We start from the raw sequence: 23931 nt of genomic DNA on the forward strand, positions 1-23931 counted from the left end.
TATAGGCTAATGTGAGCACTGTTGCATCAGTGGATCAGTTCTCATTTGATCCATCCAGTTCACATTCTGTGGTGGAACAGACCAAACATAATTCCTTATTTGTGAAAGTGGATAGTTACATTGAGATGCTGTGTTCTCAGAAACTATGCATGAATATACTTGGGAGTTATCATTAGGATTCTGCCAGGCATAAAAAATGCAACACGCAAAGGGAAATTGTAGCAACTTTGGCAGCTCATCACTGCTTTCATGGTAGGAAAACTGCTCAAACTTTTGAGGCAAAGTTACTGTTCATTCCCTCACTGAAGAAGCATTAGTGGAACAGTGAGTGAGTGAGTGGGTTGGGTTTTATGCCACTTTTACCAATATTCGAGCAATATCACGGCGAGAGATACCAGTAATGTGTGAATCAGACCCACATTTTCAGCATGGCGAGCGAACACTTTAACTATTAGGCTACCCTTATCATCATGGGCTTTATAACTTGTCTAGTTTGTCAACTGCTTTTTTTGTGGTACAGAGTTACATCCCTTAGCAGTGTCAGGATGTGCTGTATGGAGATATATGATCATTAGTTTGTCTGCTCGATACCTGTGTTAGTGTTACAAAACCATCTTAGAACTGCATCACTTGGGCTGTCCTGCCTTGTTACAGCCACATTACTGTCCATCCAGCTTACCTGAAACCAAACTCATTCATACTCACCACAGCGTGAGTTAGTTCTTAGACTGAACCCATTTCATTGAAAAGTGTGAAAATATACTAACATACCCAAACATGTAGTGTTAATTACCCTACAGTAGATTCATCAGTTGGAGCTAAAAAACATTTCCTGGAAGTACATGTACCATGTCAATCATAAATAATGAGAAATGTCAAGTGTAAATACCAATCCAGTATGCATACAGTTAATTATAAACTGGTAAACTGGTAAACTGGTAAACATGCAGCAGCTGAAGCAAGGGTCAATATACATTGTATATTCAATTCATCCCGATTATGGAAATATTCACTGCTCCTGGCTCCACATCAGAAGACATGAACAATAATGATACCATATGGTACTAAACAGAGAAGCTTATAACACCCAAATCAAACGGCTGCCAACACCACAGTCTTCAGTGAGTATCTGATCTAAAACTGCTTCTGAATGTTTTAAGCCTGTTTTCAAGTTCACAGGATATTCATACTAAAGTTGGAGGAAATATTATAACATTTTCAGTGAGGCTGTGTAATAATGACTGGACACTGCTGACTTTGTGTGCTGGCCATTAGGTGTCTCAGAGGGGGTGGGTTTCAGTATGGGATGGGACTCAAACCTAGCAAAAGAGAACCTTACCTGGAGAAAGGTTATCCCAAACATATGTTGTTCTTCAAAAGAGTAACATATTTTACTAAAATAATCAAATTCTACATGGCCAGATTCAGCTTTAGAAAGAAGTTCTTTTTGCCCTGTTTTCGTGAGAGTTTCAATTGTCATTTAGTAATTTAGTATTTAAACCTTCAGCACAAAAAAGAGATGGGGGTGCACACTCTTTTCACCCCTCCTCTGGAGCCAGCTATGTTCTTTAATCTGACTAAATGAACATTGACATCTAAGAGCTACAAATCCTAACATCAGTGTTGATCAACATCTAATTGTTTCAGTGCATTTGGGTCATGTGTTAATGTGCACATCCAAATCTGACAACAAATCTTTATTGTTCTCACCAACAAAGAGCATGCAAACATCACATCCACAGAAAATAGAAACGTCCAGGGCAAATATCAAAGAATTGTATAAAGGGATAGAGTTGATTTCCGTTGTCAACCATGACAATACAATCTCATCTAAAGTAATAGGTTATCAGCATGGATATCGGGATCCTGCATGCAAGCATTTAAGCTTCTTGTTAAATAAAATCATATCAGTGATGAAGAAAAGTGGTTGGCGGAAATAAGGGTACTTGCATCGGTGTTTTCATGGACGGGTTAATGACAGTGGTTACTTTCAGATGGTAATAAGGCCTCTAAAGGAATCAAACACACATGGGAGTAATCAATAGCTGTCGGTCACATGAGCTTGACTGACAGCATGAATACTGCAAGCGACAATTGTTATTTTTGTGTCCATGATCACAAAAAAGTCATGACCTCAAGATGGCAAGTTAACTACTGTAATACCATAGAAAAGAATGAAACAATTCTTAGAAAATTGGCTTAAATGATAGTGGGACAATATTCATAAATGACGCCAAAAATGATATTTGCACAATACTGAAAACAAATGAAACAGATCTTACATCTTGACAATATGTGACATTATTGATTGATCTCAACGTGCACATGTGTTCAGTATCTTGTGAAACCTTGTTGAGCAAAACAACAGTACAACAATGGCATCTGCCAAATGCGTGTTTGTTTTTTTTGTCACACTCAACAATATTCCTGCTACATCACCCTGAAATTAATTTATGACAAACGACTGACTGACATAGTGAGCAACGGCCCTGGCTATCAAACATGATTATATTTATCCGGATCAGAAACTAACACAAGGAAGGGACATCACAATGTACTAAACAGCTCAGAAATGCAAAGAGATAGAAACAGATACAGAATAGTTTTGAGGATGCATTCAACAGAATGCTAGGGTTTCAAATGCTGAGGATGCATGTCAAGATAAGTACTGCAGTGACATCACTGAGTTAGTCAAACATAAACATGAACAGTTTCAGGAAGGGACACACTTGCACAAAGTGATCTTAGCCCTACAATCGTTGTAACTCCCATTTTCCAGCATAGGCTTAAGACAGTCATAGCATGAAGATCGCTTTGTGTAAGAGGGCCCTTGTGATGTGGCACAGTAGTTACTGACTTTGTTGACCACAGAATGATAGGGTTCCATTCCCATACTTGAGTATCCCAATGAGTATGTATTAAAGTTACGTTAATGACTTTTTACCATCAATCAGATGAAATTTAGAGAGTTTCTGAGGTAGAACAGAAGGTAAAGGACCACAGAATGTCAAGAGATCAAATCCCCATGTGGATGGAGTGTGTGGAGACAATAGTCTGTGACTCCAGCTGTTGAAGAGTTACAGTGCTGTAAAACCCTCCCTAGTCCCCCTAGCATCACACTGACACATTCAGGATATCAATTCAACTAAAAATAACAACGGATGGGTTAGTTTATTTGATTACTGAGCATCCATTTAATCAGTCTTGGGATGTGACTATTTCAGCACCAATGTAATTACACCACTCCATGGAGTGTGACAAATCCCAGTTTACGGGAGTGCGAAAAATATATTTCAGTCTCACCAGCCAAGGTGATAGAATTACCTAGGACAGTTTGGAAGATAAGTTGGAAGTTGGATTGTGATTGAGTTGTATACAACTTGCCAAGTGACAGTGGAGTTTCAGCTTAGCTGGAGCTGGACATATGGATAATCCCAGGGCAACAGATGGGACACATGGCTGTCAGAGAGATTACCTACGACTTGGTGGCTTCAGAGAAACATTACAAGATAGGGAAATAAACGACAATAAAAAGGAAAAAAGGCTTTTGAAGGGTTTATAGAGTATTTGGGGTTTAAAACAGATGAAAGTATAGCAATTGGTGGAGAAGCAAATTTTTTCATAAGAGGTCAAAGATCTGTAAAGATAAAAAAGTACTTTACATATGGACTTCACACAAATTGTTGAATTTCCTCAACTTTCTGACAAGCAGGTTAAAGAAATAGTCAACTACTATCCAATATCAGTCATGCTTCCAAGGCATTATTCCAAACCATGAAATAAAAACATATAGCAGATTTAAATGTTAGTAAATCCTTTTCAACAAAGTAATGTTTTTTAATCACATTTTATGATTAAAATAAACAAAAATAACATGTATGTAATAACATCAAAACATAAAAATATAGTATTGAAATTTCAACTGCCTAGTAAAACCTAATGACATTTAATCTTCCCTAATTTGCTGCGATCACTGTACAAATGCCACAAGCATCAGCTAAATAATTCACTGCATTTGTTTTGCAAAATTTAACATTGCAACATAATGCTTAAGTTATGAGAAACTAAGTCGTTTAAATTTTAAATTTAAAGAGTTTTGGACACTGACTACCAAGGATACACCAGCAGAGTATTGTATCAAAGCTTGTAAGCTTCATGTTAGATCATCTCCATCTTGGAGGCATATGAGCATAGTGTTACTCCGTGATACTGAACTAGTGAGTTCAGTTCATCTTTGAGAAACCAATGTACAATATGCTGATCTGAAGAATTTGCTAATATCCTAGATATTGCATGACTCTATGGTGTCCTTAAACCTTCAAGCAAAGAGGTGTCATATCAGGGAAATGATCTGGGTTTAGTCAGATGGTCATCAATCCGTAACACTTATATATATTAAGTCCCTGTTGCACCCAGGCATCTAAGAACTAATATAATTCCTACATTCTGACAGTCTCCTTGCTATTAGACCTGTTTGTTCAAGCAGGCTGAGATGATGTGCAAGATTTAATTTTTCACAACATAAAGGCCTGTGCCATCATCTTACGTCAACTGGGCAAACTCACACTCACTCCACAATATGTCTCTGACTTGGCCGGCATGAGGACAAGACAAAGCCATCAACCATGCACCACAAGGCAACTTCATTATACTTGTTCTGGAAGCCTCATGAAATCTCCAGCCCTCCTCCTGCTGATCAGATTAATTGCAGTAAATGAGTAAGGGCAGATAGATCAGTGCAAGATGATGCGCTGATTGATTTTCAAAAGGTCCATGCACTTTATCATATTGTCACTAAGTCTATTTGAGAGTCGGCTTGTAGACAGGAGGTGGCAGTGTACATTATTCAGCCTTGAATACAGGGATTTCATCATACAATGGACCAATTCAAATCTTTTCACCAAGTCATCAAATGCACTCTAAAATCTTTTTCTAAAATGAGGGACCTTTATCCAAGTGTGCTTTTAAAATCAGTTCCCTGGATCTTAAATGTGACAACCTTTATATCCAATGTACTCTTAATGCCATTATATCCAATGTACTCTTAATGCCAGTCCCTTACATCTAGAATGAGTTTCCATGGACTCAAAATGTACATTAATTTGCGATGTAATTCACTACAGCCATGTAAATAACTATCCATCTTCATACTGTATAGCTGCACCACTATGTCCACATGACATAATTATATTTCCATCAAAGATCTACAAAGTGTCAATTAGTGTTGAGCATTGTAAGTCGACTTCTTAGTTTAAAAATAAACGGTCATGAAGCTGTGAATCCCACAGTGGTACTACAGAACATGTAACTGAAAATACACCGTTCCAGCTGACAAATGATAAACCTAAAGCCATATTTAAGGGTGTATGGAATTTACAAGCTGAATCCTGTACCAGTCATGAACCTTTGCAGGGAAATTCTGGCAGCCAGATGACACTATCTTCCAACGATGCCAAACTGTGTGGTCTGATTGGGTGTGAAATCCTAGCCTTGCTCCAAGGCTGTACTGAAGACAAAGCCTATGGATGTACAGTAATTCTATCCTCTAAAGGGGCAATTTTAGATAAGCGGACAGTGTTAGTCTCTAAGAGGGTTATTTATACTTCTTATAAATTATAATTCAAACTATTTATTACTGTCTTAGAGATGTGCACAGGCCTAATAAAACACATGCAACTTAAGTCAAAAGTGCAAGCAAAAAACGTTTTCACTGCTTCAATTCAATAAATGATAAATCATTTTGTTTTCAGTCAATTCTTACATAACACTTAGTACATACTGTCAAGAAGAAAACATCTCAATTTGATTGTTTACATGAATGAATGTATTCTAAGCAATTTGTACATAACTAAATCCAGCTGTGCTGGGAGCCAAATACCACTTCTGTAAACCAATATTTCCAAACACATCCCAAAGCTAATATCAACTTACAATGGTACAAGCCCATAATGGTATTTGATTGAGGTCACCAAATCTATGCCTTATAATGTGGTGCCTTGAGCATGATAACAAGGAGTTTGCACTACAAGAGGAATCTTAGACTAATCCCCATCCCCAGAAGCAGGTCTAACAGTTCATCCATTCTCTTCCCAAAGCCAGAGGCAATAGCAAATTTGACCACACTCCTCCAAGTGCCAAGAGCAAGAATCATGGACACTGGTCAGTGTGTCAAAAGATAATTATAAATGGCTTCTTGACAAGATTATATTGGCACTACTCTCACAAATGTTTTTGTTTCATCACATATGCAATCTCCTTGATAATCTGTGTTATGTTTGTATTAACCTGTCTGGTTTTGCTGACTTACTTGTGCTGACCTGCACTGGGTTTCCAAGGGTCTACATCCTTCAGTATGACAAGCCCACACACTCTCATTTAAACAGGGCTGCAGGTCATACATTGACTTGCAGAGGCTGATCTGATCTGACTTGCAGTGTCAAGGGTTTCCAAGGGTCTGTGTTCTACAGTATTACACCCACCCAACACAGTCTCCTCATAACTGTGCTTTAGGCCATCCACTGACTAATAGGAGCTAAGACTGACCGCTTGCAAAGGTGGCCAGATAACTTCATCAGCTATTCCTGACAAATGGTTTGGTTACATGGTGCCATTCAACTAACTTGCAGGATTAAAATGAAGTGTCATGTCTGACGCAGATAATCATCTTGCACAGGCACGATGTGACTATTCACCTCTTGCATAAAGTATTCATAGCATATGGAGAACTAAAATCCTTTTTCAAATTCAGAGTTGCTTAACACTATATTTAATGTCATTTTTAATACGACCATTCATGCCACCTGTTATTATCATACTATCATTCCCTTTAGGGAAATTGCAGCATATTTTTACATTGCTGTAACATCAGTTTCAATTTCAGAATGAGACATTTTACCAACATTACTGAATCAGGGAAACAGATATGTCTTTAGGCACATTCCCATCAATACCAACTTATATTCCATGCAACATATTATAAAGTGTGATGGTATCTGTGTTCAGTACACAGTACAGCAACTCAGCATGAACTTTTAACTGATGAAAGAAAGGCATGGGAATATGATACCTTATCAATTGATTCATTTCCCTCCCATTAAGGAAATTGATATATGGAACCGTTCCAGCTGAGATAACCACTGTTCAGAGGAAGGTAATGTCAAGGAATATTCTACAGATATTTCTCAGTTGACTGGTCAAATGACCACTCAGACAATGATGCTTATATACATTGTAAACGAGATAGACTCTTCAGTGACTGAAAGCTTTATAGTTACATTTTGACAGCACAACAAGACTGCCTCTCTCCATCACTGCGATGGATCTTTGACACCATTGTGTGAACATTAAATATGAAATACATCGATGCTATGATAAATATAATAAATACAGTCAACACTGAAACCCAAACTATCTATGAATAGTTGTAAAAATCTAAGAAAGTTAAGGCTTGAGTAAGATCACAAAGTACAACAGACTTCACTTCAAGTCAGTTCTGGTGATGGGTTCCTAGATCCTATATGGTGCCTGACATCCATTTATTACATGTTATGACTGGCATGGGATAGAGAAGATGGCCCAACTCTCAGCTACATCAAAGATATACACAACGAGTAGGAGTCTTTATGCATATACAAACTGTAAAGATCACAAGTTATTGATAACGTTCATTTTTTTTGCCATTGTCTACTTGACATGTTCAGCAGTTTAGAGGCAAAAGAAAGTATAAAGGTAGACTTTTGAAGGTAACACAGAAATAATGTATGTATTGTACATATCCTGTCTGTACATCATCAGATATCAACACAATGAATATCAATGTTATCAAGGCTATCATATTCTCAGTAACTTGGGTCTAAAAGATGTTTAACATCCATGAAGGCTTTCAATGCATTAAAAACCTGTAGGAATTCCAAAGTAGAACTGGTACCTTGGTACTAGTTGTGGACTTGGTTGACTGAATGTAAATGGAAGGGATCATTGCTTCCAATAGCTGACGCTGGGATGGTATATACAGCTGGTATGTAACTAGAATACTACTCAGCGTGGTGGCAAAGAAAACACAGCATTATATAAGAATAAGAGCAGAATGACATATATTTCTGAATACAGAGATTGCAGCCAACCAATCTATGAAAAAAATGTTTATTGTCTAGAGGAAATGCTAAAAATGGCCTTTATTTCTTCATTAATTTTCTTCCAATGTCACACCGTGTTCAATTCTTCACAAGAGTACAATGTATGAAGCCAATTTCTGGTGTCCCCTGCCATGATATTGCTGGAATATTACTAAAAGCATTAATTTTCACACACATGAAGCTGGAGTGAGTGAGTGAGTGAGTTCAGTTTTATGCAGAACTATTCCAGGAATACACCAACATTCTAGTGATATGGCAACGGTATGTAAATGAGTCTGGACCAGACAATCCAGTGATCAGCAGCATGAGCATTAATCTGCACAAATGTGGACGAATGACATGTGTCAACCAAGTCTGCGAGTGTGACCACCTGATCATATTAGCTGCCTCTTATGACAAGCATGGGTTACTGAAGGCCAATATTCTAATCTGGATCTTCACGGATCACATGCAGGTGGAAAAACTCCACAAAGTATTCAATAACAATGACAAAACCCTTTCCACATCAATAAGAAATCTCTAGTTAAAGCAGAGTTGATTGTATAAACCTGACTATATCATGAGTGTGTGTGAGTTCCAGCAGTATTGTCATGAGCTGGCAGCTCTGACTTAAGACAGCATGGCATTGGAAACATGTCACATTTAGTGCTCAACTGCCACATTTAAATCTAACCAGAATTCACATCTTCTCTTTCTTCCATCAAAATGTCACAGATTTAAAATAACTCTCATTCTTTCATGAATAAATCCACTGGACTCAGTCAACCAAATTTAATCAAACTAAGCAAACTGTAACCATAATATCCATGTTTGATCCATATCAATACATGGTACTAGGATATAATGTCCACTTCTCAATCAACTAACCACACATGGGCGTAATTAATCCTTTATCACAGATTAAATAGGACTACACAAAAATGCCAGAAGGTAAATTAAACTGACATCCAGCAAAATTGCAATTTTGAACCAGTAAAGATAATCAGCAGAGGGGAAGGGTGTCTCGTAGATAGCATGACTCTTTCAACTTCATCCAGTCGTAATCATGAAACAGCTGTGGCTCCCATTGCCAAACTCACATCCACACAAAACACAAATATCCTACTCATCTCATGCTTTAAGTGCTCCATTTACGGATTTCACTGAGGGATAAGAGCTAAATCTTTCTAAACAAATCTTATTCCATTCTATTTCATGACGACAAATACAACCCCGATGTAGTTATGTGCAGCAGTTACTCTTGCACAAATTACATTTTTTATCTACTTCTGCTTTTATATGCTCTTGCTTTGTCAAAGAAAAGATTCATCATCAATATTATGTTTGAACAAATCAGGTGTAATGTTTTAAGTGACCAGTAAAATGTAAAAAAATTGATTCAGATGAAAATATTTTCAACTGTTTTGTGGGGATGGAGTCTTCTGATAGAGCTAAAAAAGGATATTGAAGGAATAAATAGTGGTAGTGATATTTAAATGGGAAATGTGATGGTATGATTGTAATCTTTTACAAGGGGGTAAGATACAATGGTGTGAAACGGTGGTGGAAGTCACCTGGTTTTAACATAGCAACATGGCGTGGTGAGATGAAATGTGATGATGAAATTTGGCTGTGTGCTGGGTGGTGCTTGGTAGTGCTGGATGGATCTTGGAAGTGCTGGCTGGTACTTGATGGTGCTGGTTGGTGCTTGGTGATGCTGGGAATTGCTTGTACAGTGCTTGGTGGTGCTGGGAAGCGTTTGGTGGTGCTGGGAAGAGCTCAGTGGTGTTTGGTGGTGTTGGGAAGTGCTGGGTGTTGCTTGGTGGTGCTGGGGAGTGTTGGTGCTGCTGGGTGTTGCTTGGTGACACTGGCTTGGGTGGTGCTGGGAGGTGTTGGGAAGTGCTGGGTAGTGTTTGGTGGTGATGGGAAGAGCTGAGTGGTGTTTGGTGGTGTTGGGAAGAGCTGAGTGGTGCTGGGTTGTGCTGGATGGTGCTGGGAGGTGTTTGGTAGTGCTGTGAAGTGCTGGATGGTGCTTGCAGTGCTGGGTGGTGCTGGGAAGTGCTGGGTGTTGCTTGGTGGTGCTGGCTGGTGCTGGGTTGTGCTGGGTGGTGCTGGATGGTGCTGGGAGGTGTTTGGTAGTGCTGGGAAGTGCTGTTTGGTAATACTATTTTCTCTTACAAAATTCACTCTTGTAATTCCAATTTTTTTCAGTGTATAGTATTTCAACAAAACATATTCCATTGAAAACTAATACGTTTCCTTTGGACATTTAAATATTTATCATATTTGAATATCAAATCCTCTAGCTTGAGTTTTACATCCAAGAAATCGCCTTAATTGAAGCAAATCAAAATGTCTTTTTAAAGAAAAAAAAATAATACAAATGTAGAGACAGATTATATCAACTATCCAAAGCCAAACAGAAATTAAATTACACCTAGTTTTGGGTTATTTATAACCAAAACACCAACAAAAACTGTGAATCTTCATCCAGCCTGAATTGCAAGTTTCTGGTACAATTCTGCAGGAGCTCCTTGATCAATGTCCAATCACCGAACACATCCAGTTCAAGTTAATTATTCATTTGATCTCTTCTCTCAATACTGATATTGATGTTGTTTGTGTTTGTCTTCCGTTCTGTAAACAAATCTGCCTGTATTTTTAGAATTCTTGATAACTGTTTGATTTGATCGAAACTTGATAAGATTCTGTCACAATGGCTTGAGTTCTCAGCAAAACATCTGGAACTGGAGGCAAGTCCAAAAACAACCATTTGTAGTTATGGAGCCAAGCTAAAGTTGGATTCCACAGACACCATATTGACCTAAGTTGTCCACAGCTGGGATGCCATCAAGTGGTAGGAGAAGCGGGGACTACTAAACCTATTTTCCTTGTATAAGTGACATGACAATGACCTTAGATTTTTTTATGTCTGACAGTAAATGGGTGGCATCTTGACCCAGGAGACTTGCCCCTACACCACATGGGGTGGTGACATGTTCCCTGTGGACCGATCAATATTGCAATTATTGCTCATAAGTGCCATAATTTGTGAACATGAAGGTTCCTGCTGTTGGAGTCCAAGAAAGCTAGGTGCTCAGTTGCAAGGCAAAGCATGCTAATCAGTTGTTCCAGACCAAAATTAGAATCTGGTTAACATCATCCCAGTAAGTCCACCTGAGTAGAACTGTGATGTTTATCACCTCCGATGTCCATGTAGCATGTTTTACTAGCACCAGACATGACTTTGCAGCAGTGAAGCTTGTTTTTGTTTTGTGCTGTTTTGAATTAAAATATTTTCAGTTTGAAGGTAATTTCAATTATGGCAGAAAGTGCCCTTGATCGAAAAAACTCAGTGTACTGCCAAAAGCATACTGTTTTCAGAATGGACAATATTCTCCTCTTTTTTTCAAATAAATGATCATTACAAACATTGTGTATTATCTGGTCTCACTAAGTCTAACAGTTGCTGTACAGACATGCATAATAAACACATTGAAAAATTTGGTGCTAAAGGTTGTAGAAATAAATTAATGAAATTCAACCTTATTGCTAATTCTGAGTGACCTTAGTGCAGGGTAAAGAGTGAGCCTTGGTTGTACGTCACTTTTAGCAATATTGCAGAACTGTCAAGGTAGAGGACACAAGAAACTGGCTTCACACATTGTATCCATGTGGGGAATCAAACATGGGTCTTCAGCAAATGTTCTAACCACTAGACTTCCCACCTCCCTTTGGTTCAGCTGGGATGTACCTGGGTTATATAAAGAAGTAAGACATAAAGAGCAAATGAAGTTAACCTTAGATCAACCCAGTTGGCATTTACATACATATAGTGCACAATTAAATTACATATTACATGGGTCTGCCTTTGACATATATATTGTAAGCACATTTCCAACAATTTGAAACAAATATGAAAGAGCAACAGCAACATGCCCAGCACACATAATCCAATTCCTAATCTGACAAGATAGGTGAAACAAACCATGAGAACAGGCTGCAAGTGATATACTAGCAACAGCTTCACACACAGAAGGTGGCAATGCCTTTCAGTCTGCATGACTCCTCTCAGATCAGGTTGGACTAATGCTGCTGCTGCTGTTACTGCCATGTCACATTAGCCTCAAGTAGAGGATTATATCATCTTCATCAAAGTGTTGACATGTTGAAGGATGAAGGTCAAGCAAAGCTAATTACAATGCCAACTCCTTCCACAATCTTTCCGCTGAAGGTTATGTTACAAATGACACGTGGAGTTTTGAACATGTAAAATTCAAATTTTAAAACAATAAAAGAATATTTTGAGAGCACAGACTTTGAGTTGGCAGATATAAGCACTTGAAAAACATATAACTAAAATTGGATTCATTTTGTCAGGAACAGGAAAATATTTTACCTAAAAACTCCTGCACTGATAAACAGACCATGTCAGCCAAGCCATGCAAACGAAACATCACGCCTTCATCTATTCATCATCTATACGCCTTCTCTCAGCTTTGAAAAACATATTCTGTGATTTGAGTGTTTCTCCAAACAGCAGACCTCTGTACAGATTATATAAGACTTTTAAACGTGGATAAAGACTCCACACATTAGAGTGTCCAGTTCCGTCCTGCGTCATGAGTCTGCTGTATCTGGATCAGGATATACTCAAAAACCTACTCTTCAAAGACAATTGATTTTCTTTACACAGTGTAAACATATTCAAGGAAAGCAGGAAGAAATGTTCTCCATGAATTAAAGACAAGAAATGCTTTCAAACATAAACAATGACTGATAAGGAATCAAGACGTGAGAAACAGTCCTGTATTCAAATGCATAAAGCTCTTCATTGTGTGGATACAACAATGAAAATCTGAATCAAAATATTTAACGACTATCAATGACTCTTTCCAGACAGTCATATGTCTACAGAGACAATTATTTATTGTAAATAAAATCAATGGAATATTGAAACTTTCACTCCTTTATAACTTTTCTTCAAACATCATGAAGTGACTGAATCACATCTGTCTTCAATGCAAGAGATAAGTCATCTTAAGTACATGCCAAAACTGTAAATCATCCTTGTCACTTGCTGAAAAGGTCAAAAGGTGGGACTTCAATATCCACATGGCACCTTTATATATGCAGTAACATATACTGAGGAGGAAAATAAGGGATCACATAAGAATAAATAAGAAAGCACAAAAGTTCCCATATTTTTTTCCAGGTTTCTTCCCAAGCTATGCAATACAAAGCTTGCAAAGAAACCCTGGAGAAATCCAAAGGAACACTTGTCCTTTCATGTGATCCCTTATTTTTTCCCCTTAGTATATTTAGTGGTCAACACTATTATGTCTCACCAAAAGAAAATAACTTGATGATTTATTTCATGAAATGAACTGAATATCAATATTTTCAATTTTGTTTCTGAAATGTCAATACCAGTGATGGGAGCTCTTGGAACAGCAAAACAAAACAACTTTCCAATGCTGTACCATGATGTATGTGAATTCTGCAAATGGTTACCATGAGTGACTTTCCAGGAATAGTCATGACCCAATCTAAAAATGACATTGTGCTTTGTAACCAGAGGTCAGTGGTGGCTGTGGTGCGTAATAGGGAGGTACATAGATATATATATATCACTAAATAAATACTAATTGCTTATAGATGAATATGATTAGTTATTGAGAAGTATCAATCAATATTTCTTTCAGCTGATATTTCTGATTATCAATATCTTCAGCCAGGCATAGTGTTTCAGGTGTCACAATTTGCTGTGCAGAGCTGAGTCCCTTATGCTTGCAAGGAGCATACATTCATGTGTTCAAATCCCCAGGTTCTTCCTGATTGTATTACTAGGCACCACACCACAAAGTAAATCCCTTCCCTAGACTGTCTCACAGTATCTGCACCACATTATTTTCCCTACAGCCAAGCCTTCTCCTCAGCAATAAAGTTTCAAATGAAGCAAGTCTAGATTTCCTCAGGTTCTGAATCTCCGTTCTCCCTGGGGTTCCTTTTCAGTTAAAATGGGTTTGTTTGTTCCTATCAAAATCATATATATTCAGAGACTAAACTTGAGTCTAGTCCCTCAGCCTAACTATGCTTTACTCAAACATCAAGTTCTCATATATATGATACAAATTCAATATTGTTCCAAGGGGTGTCATACTACCTTGTACTTGTAATCCTCGTAAGACAATATTTTAAGCAGATTTAACAAAATGAGCATGGAAATCGTTTGGAGAATTCATTTTTAAGTCATCACTGTAGGGCACACTTTTCAAGATCTACAGTGCACATAGGATTACTAATATTATACTACTAAAGCATTACTTGGCAATCTAGCTATGAATTAATTTTTTGCAATATGATATCATGACATATGACCACAGCAGACAAACTAACATACCAACTTTAAAGCGCTCAGTTACGAAGTAGTTATTTGTTTATACATTTTCAACACATCATACAAATGCAATGTATGTTCTTTTCAAGTCTGTGAGAACATTAGAGACAAAGCCCATCTTAAGTCGCAAAACAACCATCCTTGAAATGATGACAAAATTACGACAGTCAACCTAATGATTAACTTGTTCATATTCCACACAACATCTCAAATAAAAGCACTGAATAAAAAGCCAATTTATTATCCATTCTCTCTATTTGCGACTTGTAAATGAAGACACAGCCATATGAAATCTCATTGAGAAGAAATGGCTGCCTATCTAATAAGATCAGGAGCCATGCGATGCAGCACTGGCCTTGCATGTCCAGTAATTGAGAACTGCCCTAGCACCAGTGATTAAGACAGAACATGCCTGTCCAGAAGAGTGGACATGTGGAAGGAGTGATTGTGGACGCCAGACAATGCAGTGACCAGCATATATTGATTCAGACTGACCAATCTCATCTCAGTCACAAGCAAAACAAATTGATAGGCAACAGGACTTCGTCTGACTTGCTTGTCTGCACTTAAAAAAAAGACAAGGATTACTTAAGCCTGACGATTAGGTAGGTGAACAATTCTGTTTCCGTTGTATGTTAAAGGACCTGTTTTGCTTATTAGAACAGAAAATTGCAACTTGTTGATGAAGGCATGCATACCTTCAGATCATCTACTTAATGGTTAGATTCCTTTGAATTGCTACCCACTGACAAGCTGTGAGAATTTCTACAATGACACCACTGGCATCTGCAGAAATTGATTTCTCAGACAATTGTGGAAAATTCTATTTCGCTTTTGCACTTCCATTTGCAAGAAGTCAATGATGAGTGTACATTTCATCATTTTTTAACTGACAAGAATTCCTTTCTAATTCATTGATGTGTCATTTGACTGAATATTCATAAGAGCGATAAAAAAAATGTTTTTGTTGATATTTTTTCCTACAGCTTTGTATCTTTACCAAGCAATCAGGATAAATGGAAACACTGATTTTCTACCTAAAATATTTAAAAGAATATTGAAGGCGGATCGGATTTGTCTCTTTAATGTCCGAAAAAGACAATATTGCAAGCGGCAACTAAAGGTGTAATTATTCCCTAAGCTGGCAAATGAAACAAATACTGCTAGTTGTTGTTCTCAATTTGCATGAACTTCACCAAGAGGCAAACAAATTAGAAAGGTGTGACCTATTGGCATTTCTACTTCAACTTAAAGAGCATAATTATATTGTTACAGGGTGATCAGCTGTGTGAGAGTTACTTTCAGATCCTAATGAACGACAATTTGGCCATGAAAGTTTCTGTTAAATTGTCAATTTTCGCGTGTAATAACCATTAAAAAAGCTGAATTGTTTAACTGCACGTGTACATAATATATTAGTGACTCAATAACTGGAACAAAATGCACCAGCAATTTTACAGCCTATTCCAACCTTGAACAATCGAACAATGAATTTTAAAGGAAATTTATTTTCGATCCCATTAAAGTAAACTATCCTATCACTAACAATGAAAAAATCTTGATATTGAGATTGTGTCATATTCCTGGTAATCACATGAAAAATTGCACTTATTCTTGTTATCAAACTCCTTTGCTGCAAGTGATTGTATACAGGAAACTGAGACTACTGGAGAATGAATGCTACACTGAATTAATCTGAAGAAATGACTTCATTGTTTTGATGATCGACTTCAATAAATAGCCACCCCGATGGGACAACAGTTCTGATCCTATTCTCATCTCAACTAGTGACAACTAAAGAGATGTACAAATATGCTTTCGTCTCCATAAATCATGCATTAACCAAGGACATGAATGAAACACTTCATGATCGCCCTGGCAAAAGCAGAAAACAAATAATAGCAGGCATTGATGTATTCTAGTCCATCCTTTGTCAGGATGTATGGATAATAAATGCGTTAATGATTGTTTACTTCATTTCCCCATCCCTAATGATCAGTAAGCTGTCTGTAACGAATATACATACAATGAATGGTATTTCTGGCAATATTCTAGAAATGCATCGTCCTAACAGTAGTTTACTGTGCATATACTTCATGTTTTTACTTGGTAATTGTTGAGAAAATAATCATAAAACAAGCTTGTGTGAAGAACTGAGAACGTGCTGAACTACCTGGTGTATATTTAGACAAGAATTTAGGGATGTTTATGTCCGGTCTGTTCATATGTACATCTAAGAGAACAAAGTCAAATGTGATTTTCCGTTTTCTTTTATTAAAAGAATTGGGTTCCGAACAAGTGACATAAAGCAATCACTCACAAGCTCTTAATGTATAACAGAAAGAAATGTGAAACTTTCGGATAACAACTTCTTTTAATGTTTACGGCTATGGCATAATCTGGGTGATCAAGACTGAAGTCAATGATCTGGCATGCTTGAACCTCTGCAGAGTCAATTGTGGTGCCCTCGAGGTCCTAGCCTTGCTCCATGGCTCTACTGAATGCTGAGCCCCTTGATGTATAGTAAATCTATCCTTTGAAGAGGCAAGTCTAGATAATCGGACAGTCTAAGTACCCCTGTCTCTTATTTGTTACTTTTTTAGAAATTATTATTTTAACTATTACTTTTCACCTTTGAGACTTGTGCAAGTCTGTAAAGGTCCATGCTACAAGTTTTGCCAAATATTCAATCAGATAGAAGACTTTCACCATGACACATTTAAAAGAAAAACTTGTAAATACTGTATAACACCAATATGTTGTCTTTTATGTGCGTTGTGTTCAGGGACATATTCCTGGTGTCGTTTATTTATCATTATATTGCAATCAATCAGTAGTTTATTTACTTTAGGCCTTAAATTACAATTACATCATTTAATATAGAGATGTTACATAACCACTTTATATGTTTGGACCTGTAGCTGTTCAGATCAGAACTTATCACAACCATCTAAAGTTTGACATAAGATATCGATATATCGTCACATGTTCCTCTTGTATCACCCTCCCCACATAAGGATGGTTACCAATGCTATCTATCACTGGCTTATTTGATTGTGAATCTGTTGTCTCTGTTCCTGATGTATCTGGGAAATTACTGAAAAACATTTACTAGCTCACTTAATCTGGAACTGATCTTGACTTCAATTGTTGTAAAATAAATGTTGAATTCAAATATGACCTCTGCCAAAATTTATTTGATGAACAATTGTTTGATGTAATACTGACTTCTGATAGGATATTGATGTGACTCTCTCCTCCTGTTACTGACTGTTTGCCCAGTCCAAGCAGTGAAATCTCTCCTTGTGTGAACTGTTGACCTAATAGATGACCAGGTTCCCATCCTTCACAGAGTACTCATTGTGTTCTTGGAACTAGCTCCATAACAGCACTTGGAAGAAACATGATTATTCAGAAACAAATCTAATTGACAAGGTTTGCCGGTAAAAGGTCAGTCAATGTTACATTTAAAACCATTTTCTTTTCCATCAATTGTTTTGAATCTCAGCTTAATGTTTTTGTTAATGTTAGACAGCTTTCATTCCTATACAATCATTCCTGGAGGTTTTTAAGTCAATGCTGTTCACCATACAAACATTTCACTAAAGCGTTAAGATCATATGGAGGTATTAAAAAAAGTGGAGATGATGCAAGCGTTCACTGGAAGTGCTGATCTCACAAGCATATAAAACACAGGAGGAAAAGCATCAATTACAGAATTTTCACATCTGTGAGTGAGATCAAGTTTACAAATGAATAAGAAGTTGACTGATTGAGTGAATTTGTTGCCCTTAACAGGATTTAAGACATATGATTGCATGTCATCGTGATGTGGGAGTCAAGTCTACAGTCTGCAGTAATTACCACTTTGGTTTGGGTTTAATTACCACATGAGCTTGTTAGATGTGCATGAATTAGTTCACAAACCCTGTCAAGTTCATAAAAGCACTATGCAGGTATTTCCTTGACTCCAGAAGTATCACAACAACCGACACATTTGTCACTGAAAATGATTCAATGGAAATGTTATATTTGTTGTTATTCTGATGCCAGAGTGACTGACATATTCAAGCATTAAACAAGTGGTATGTTAGAGTGGTCAGGTATGCTTGCACACTCCATTCTTCTGGGAACTCATACATAGGTTAAAAGCATCTGTGTTCGTCAGTAAAGTTTGCTGATAAGTTCTGTATTTTACTTAAACCAACAATGGGGAGGTAGCTGTGATTATTGTGTACAAAAAAGTATCAAAAATACAATTAAAACCAAACGTCAACTTAACATACCTCACCTCATGGAGATTACCACGCCTCACAAAGATTGATATTTTTAAACAACAAACCTTCATTAAGGCAAAACACTGAAACCATTAGACATCATCACCTGAAAAAAGGCTCTAGAAACAGTCACAAAATTACCTTAAAGTGTCAAAATAAGAAAAGAAGAAAAAACATTATGATTTGGAAACTGAACATATATCAATTAGAGATGGATCATATATTTATTTGACAAACAAAATCTCCTTTTTCTGGAAACCTAAATTTAAACAAAGGCCAAAACTGAAAGCGATAAAATTCTGTTTTGAAATCAATAAACATTTTTCTTCCACTTTTGATGTATCTTTCAATATTATTCATCAATTTTTTTTATAATGCTACATGCTAATTCTATATTTTTATGTTGACAGAATGATTACAGGTCCTGCAGAATGCTTCAGCAACCATGAGGCCACCATTTCTCTGGTTGCTGGAATGCTGGGAGACAACATATGATGGAAATGTTTCATCAGCAGTAACCATAAGAGCTTTGAAAAGAAGGTGAACATGACCAGGTTATTCAAGTTAATTCACAATACACAGCCACCATTAACTCTGTGACCTTGACCTTGGAGAAAGCCACAGGGTTCTCAGACAGCATTCCTCCAGAGAAGAGACTTAAACAACGTGATCTCAATTACAGGAATCCAGAACATGCTAAGGTGTCTTGATTGGCAATATTTTTAGCTATCTAGTGCCAGTTTCGTGGACTGAAACAATATTAGACAGTTCTTACAAACTGAAATGTGTGTGTACTGATTTCTTGCTGCTAAAGAAAAAAAATGTTCCATTTCTCTGGAGATTGGAATCTAGGGCTGAAAACTTTACAGATATTTTTGAATAAACACTGTAAAAAAATCATACTCAAAATGTGTTGAGAACAGAGAAAGAACAAACCCACTAAAAGGTCCTTGTATGAAATATGAAAATTGTCAATGAAACAGAGAGTGAGGAGAGGCTTATCTGATGCCAGAGAACACCAACACACCAATAATGTTTGATGTGTTTCAGAGACTTGTCCACGTTCACTCATTTCCCAGCACTGTACTTCATCTTGAAGCAGGTTTTCCACTAAAGCTGAGTGTAACAGACAACAAGTGTGTCAAGTCAATATTGTGAAATCCTGAATGTCAATATTGTGAAATCACAAAGAAAGTGGAGATGTAATTTTGAGATTTCAACTATAAAATTAAGGCAATTTTACCAGAGAAGGGTCTAAGCACTAAATCAAACTGTGTTGCAGTCTTAGCAATACATGAAGTGCAATCCTGCTTACACTGCACTGAAAGTGTCTCAAGGTAATGGACTGTTGAATTCACATTGGTAACACCAAACGAAGGAAATGAAGGTAATGAAGGTTTCTTCATTCACAACAAATTCCAAACTGTGCATATACAGGTCTGAATAAAGTGCTCTTCGAGACATGTTATGGAACTCTTATGCATCTAATTGACATTCTAAGAGGATTTTTCATTAGGCATTAAGTGTTGATTCAATCTCACCACTGTACGGCATCCAAAATTGTGTTCAAGTGTTATAATCAACTCAAGAAGTTATTGCTCTCTTGTAAACTTGTCATTACCAAATTCATTTCCGTCAAGATTCTACATGGAAAAAGGCTTAGCTGCTGGAAAATGATTATGTCTTAAATGTCTTTTGAATAATGACACTTTTATTCAACTATCATCAATGAAATGACACCAAAAAGAGTTCAAGGTAGAAAATGAGACAATGAGTATGAAACAATAACAGCCAATATTTTGAAACATTAATATACATCTGTGGAACCCATGGTTACTCCTGTGTGTGGCATTTAAAGTCAAAATGGATGTGGAAGATATTCTCTTAAATATGGACTTTGAGAACATGTCCTCAGAGGAGATTGCGCAGCAGTTTGAGCTGTACTCCAATTTCTCCCAAGACATCAAGCAGACGGACTGGGACATCCTGAAGGACAAGCGATGGCAAGTGGTGGTCATCATCCTCTATGTTGTGGTCATTGTGTTCGGCTTCTTGGGCAACCTGGTGGTGGTGATAGTGATAGCTAAATACAAGCAGCTGCATACAGTGACCAACATCTTTATCGCCAACCTGGCTGTGGCAGACATTGCCCTGTGTGTGTTTAACCTTCCCTTCCAGCTTCACTACCAGCTTACAGACACATGGACATTTGGTTCGATTCTATGTCACATCACCATGCCAACTTTTGGAGTGCCTATCTTTGTCTCCTCCCTGTCCATTCTAAGCATAGCTGTTGACCGGTACATCCTTATTGTGTTTCCCTTCAGACAGAGGATGACCAATGTGTTTGCGCTGGGCGTTGTTGTTGTTATTGGTTGTGTAACAACAGGGTTGGCCATACCTCTCATGGTGTACACGCGTGTGGAGATCATTGATGAGCCCTTGTTTAAACTGTATCAAGTCTACTGTGTTGAAAACTGGCCATCATACAAAAGTAAACGGGCATATGCTGTTACAGTGTTTGTGCTGCAGTTCTGCATTCCACTGATGTTAACAACCTTTTTCTATACTCATATCTGTATAGTGTTAAAGAACAGGCCAATCAAAAAGAATGAAACCCGACGAAACCAAAGAACAACCAAGATCTTAATTGCTGTGGTTTTAACATTCACTCTGTGCTGGCTTCCATGGAATATATTCAGTCTGACAGCAGAGTTCCATCATAGTGTGGTCCGTGGGAAATATTTTAAACTCATTGACCTATTACTGAAAATATTTGCAATGAGTTCCTCATGCATAAACCCCTTCCTTTACGGTTGGCTTAATGACAACTTCAGAAAAGAACTAGGACGGATGGTTGGGCATCAGAATGGATTTGGTCGTGTTGACCATACAAATGGCTATTCATTAGCTGCACCAACCAAGAAGACAAACTTGCACCAGAGTCCTCGGATTGAAATGGACCGACACACCACCCCTTACTAACAAATGGTTTCAAGGTGGCAAGTGAATGTCCATTTTCATTACTGTTTGCTCAAAGGAATACAGTGTCATTTGTTTTTGCTTCTTTTATAAAGAAAAACAAGCAAAGTTTCCAGAATGCGAGGACATCTGGTGAAGAGGTTGCAGGATCAGTCTTGTTAAGGAAGGAATGTGAAATAAGGAGGCAATCTGAAAAACACTTTTGTGGATGATAAACTTGTTGACTTCAGTGTTCGTGGCAAATCATTTTCCACAGGAAGTGGACAAAGATTGTGACATTCATGTGGAAAATAGGATGACACAGTTAAACATTTGCATGCTTCCCAAATATCCATGGACCTTGTTGAAAAATCTTCATAAGCATGAATAAATTCATTAATGGAAAATCTGCCATTCAAAGTCAATTGACCACTCACAGGATTAAGGACAGTTTAAGCAATGCTTCTTTCATGTTTCGTTTGTAGAATAACAGTTTTGATGAGACATGACAACAGCCAGCATTTCCAACATTTCAGTGACTATTTTCACAACATGCTAAACATGATATGGTTCACAACATGTGTAAATGTCAGCATGTTCTATTTTCACAGATATATTGCTGATCCAGATTTCACAAGCAATCATAAGACTCCGTCTATGTTTACTAATTCTACACTGTATAGAAAAATCTGGCATGTCTAGACTGGATCAGTCCAGCTTGGCCCTGTTCACAGTTTTGATCATATCTTTGTAGATGCATATTTCTAAACAGGATAACAACACATTTCTCAGACACATGACTGACTACTGTAACTTCTTTGACACACAGACTCCAAAACATTTCTGTGATCATTTCGTTAAACAAAGGTCTCATGTATTCTTCAGAATCAGTTCAGCAAGTGTATTAAACATATGACATCTGGCAGAACAATTAACAGAGTCTTATCCCCAGAAACAGGGTCCATTTAGAATAACAGGAAATAACTGTGAAAATTACATGAATATACCACTATAAATCAGTGACAAGACCAGGAGTTTGCAAGACAGGTATGCATTTCCTTAAACATAGCATTTCCACGATGTATATTTCAGATACATACTCACATATGACAATCGAATCTGAATCGGTTTCAAGTATCTGTAGTACTTGGTATAAAATGATAGTAACTTTTTAAATGATAGTGAAGTAAAGGGGAAACTCTGCATGGTTTGGATAACAATTTATTTGCCTTTTGGCATCATTTTTATCACCCAAAATAGTAATAGCTGGCATCAGATAATATTTTGTAAAGTTAAGCACTCGAAGATGAATAAAAGGCGGCATTTGTTACAAAAGGTGGAAAAAATAACTAAAAAATAATTATTCCTCATGAAACATAAAAGAAGCATTTGTACATTCTAAATAGCTTTCCTAGTGAACGTAAAATGTTTCAATTGCCACACATTAGACTGGCATTCCTCTTTCACTAACCTGATACTTAGTGTGGTTCTTAAGCAACAACAGTCGTAATTTGAGCAAAAACTACATACATTAGCAAGCACATTTTACTTTATTGTCAAACCTTCATCTTTCACAAGATTTTATTCTCCCAAGCACTTTTGTATTTTTGCTGATTTTTGCAATTCAATGACTGTCAGGCACTTATCTGATTGTAATATCACACAGACGTTAATAATATTCAGAATTCATCTACTTATGTCAAATGACTGTTGTTTGATTTCAATCTGGTGACAGCCAAACAAATTATTCAAAAGGTGTAAACACAAAAACTGATACATTTCATGAGAATGATCATTCAACCATTTTTCTGACTCTGTAAGAATAAGTATGTGTCAGATATAAATCTGCCTGTTTGAAAGTCAACTAAAGTATCGATAATCTGGCAAATTTAAAGAAATTCAAATACCTGTAAATTTGATGGCACCAAACTGAGCTTGGAGAAGGGCAGTGTTGTAAAGGTTTCGAATGTTCCCTCTAGTGATATCGAATCTAATTCCAATGATTATCACTGGACAGACAACTGGTATTACCAAGACAAAGTGGCACCTAAATACAAAACAAGACTTTTGTAACATTTGTACATCATATTTTCCATAAATTTTAGTTTCTGGTGATGCAAATGTGAAGTAAGCTTTTCAATCAGAAGTTGTAATTGTGGGTTGGTAACTTTGCCTGACA

The 23931-nt window shown here is 37.1% G+C and overlaps 2 protein-coding genes across 2 annotated transcripts in view; one reads left to right on the forward strand and one right to left on the reverse strand.

Annotated features, from left to right (window-relative positions):
• Positions 1–23931, reverse strand: part of LOC137293501 (cleavage and polyadenylation specificity factor subunit 2-like) — a 185007-nt gene that overhangs the window by 117619 nt on the left and 43457 nt on the right. The gene's annotated exons all lie outside the window — the stretch shown is intronic.
• Positions 1096–22159, forward strand: LOC137294707 (neuropeptide Y receptor type 6-like). Its single transcript, XM_067825782.1, has 2 exons — positions 1096–1121; positions 19202–22159. Exon 2 carries the CDS (start codon positions 20655–20657, stop codon positions 21774–21776), a length of 1122 nt encoding a protein of 373 aa, XP_067681883.1. The 5' UTR covers positions 1096–1121; positions 19202–20654; the 3' UTR covers positions 21777–22159.

This window comes from Haliotis asinina, chromosome 8 (genome assembly GCF_037392515.1).
Source record: "Haliotis asinina isolate JCU_RB_2024 chromosome 8, JCU_Hal_asi_v2, whole genome shotgun sequence".
Lineage (NCBI taxonomy): Eukaryota > Metazoa > Mollusca > Gastropoda > Lepetellida > Haliotidae > Haliotis > Haliotis asinina.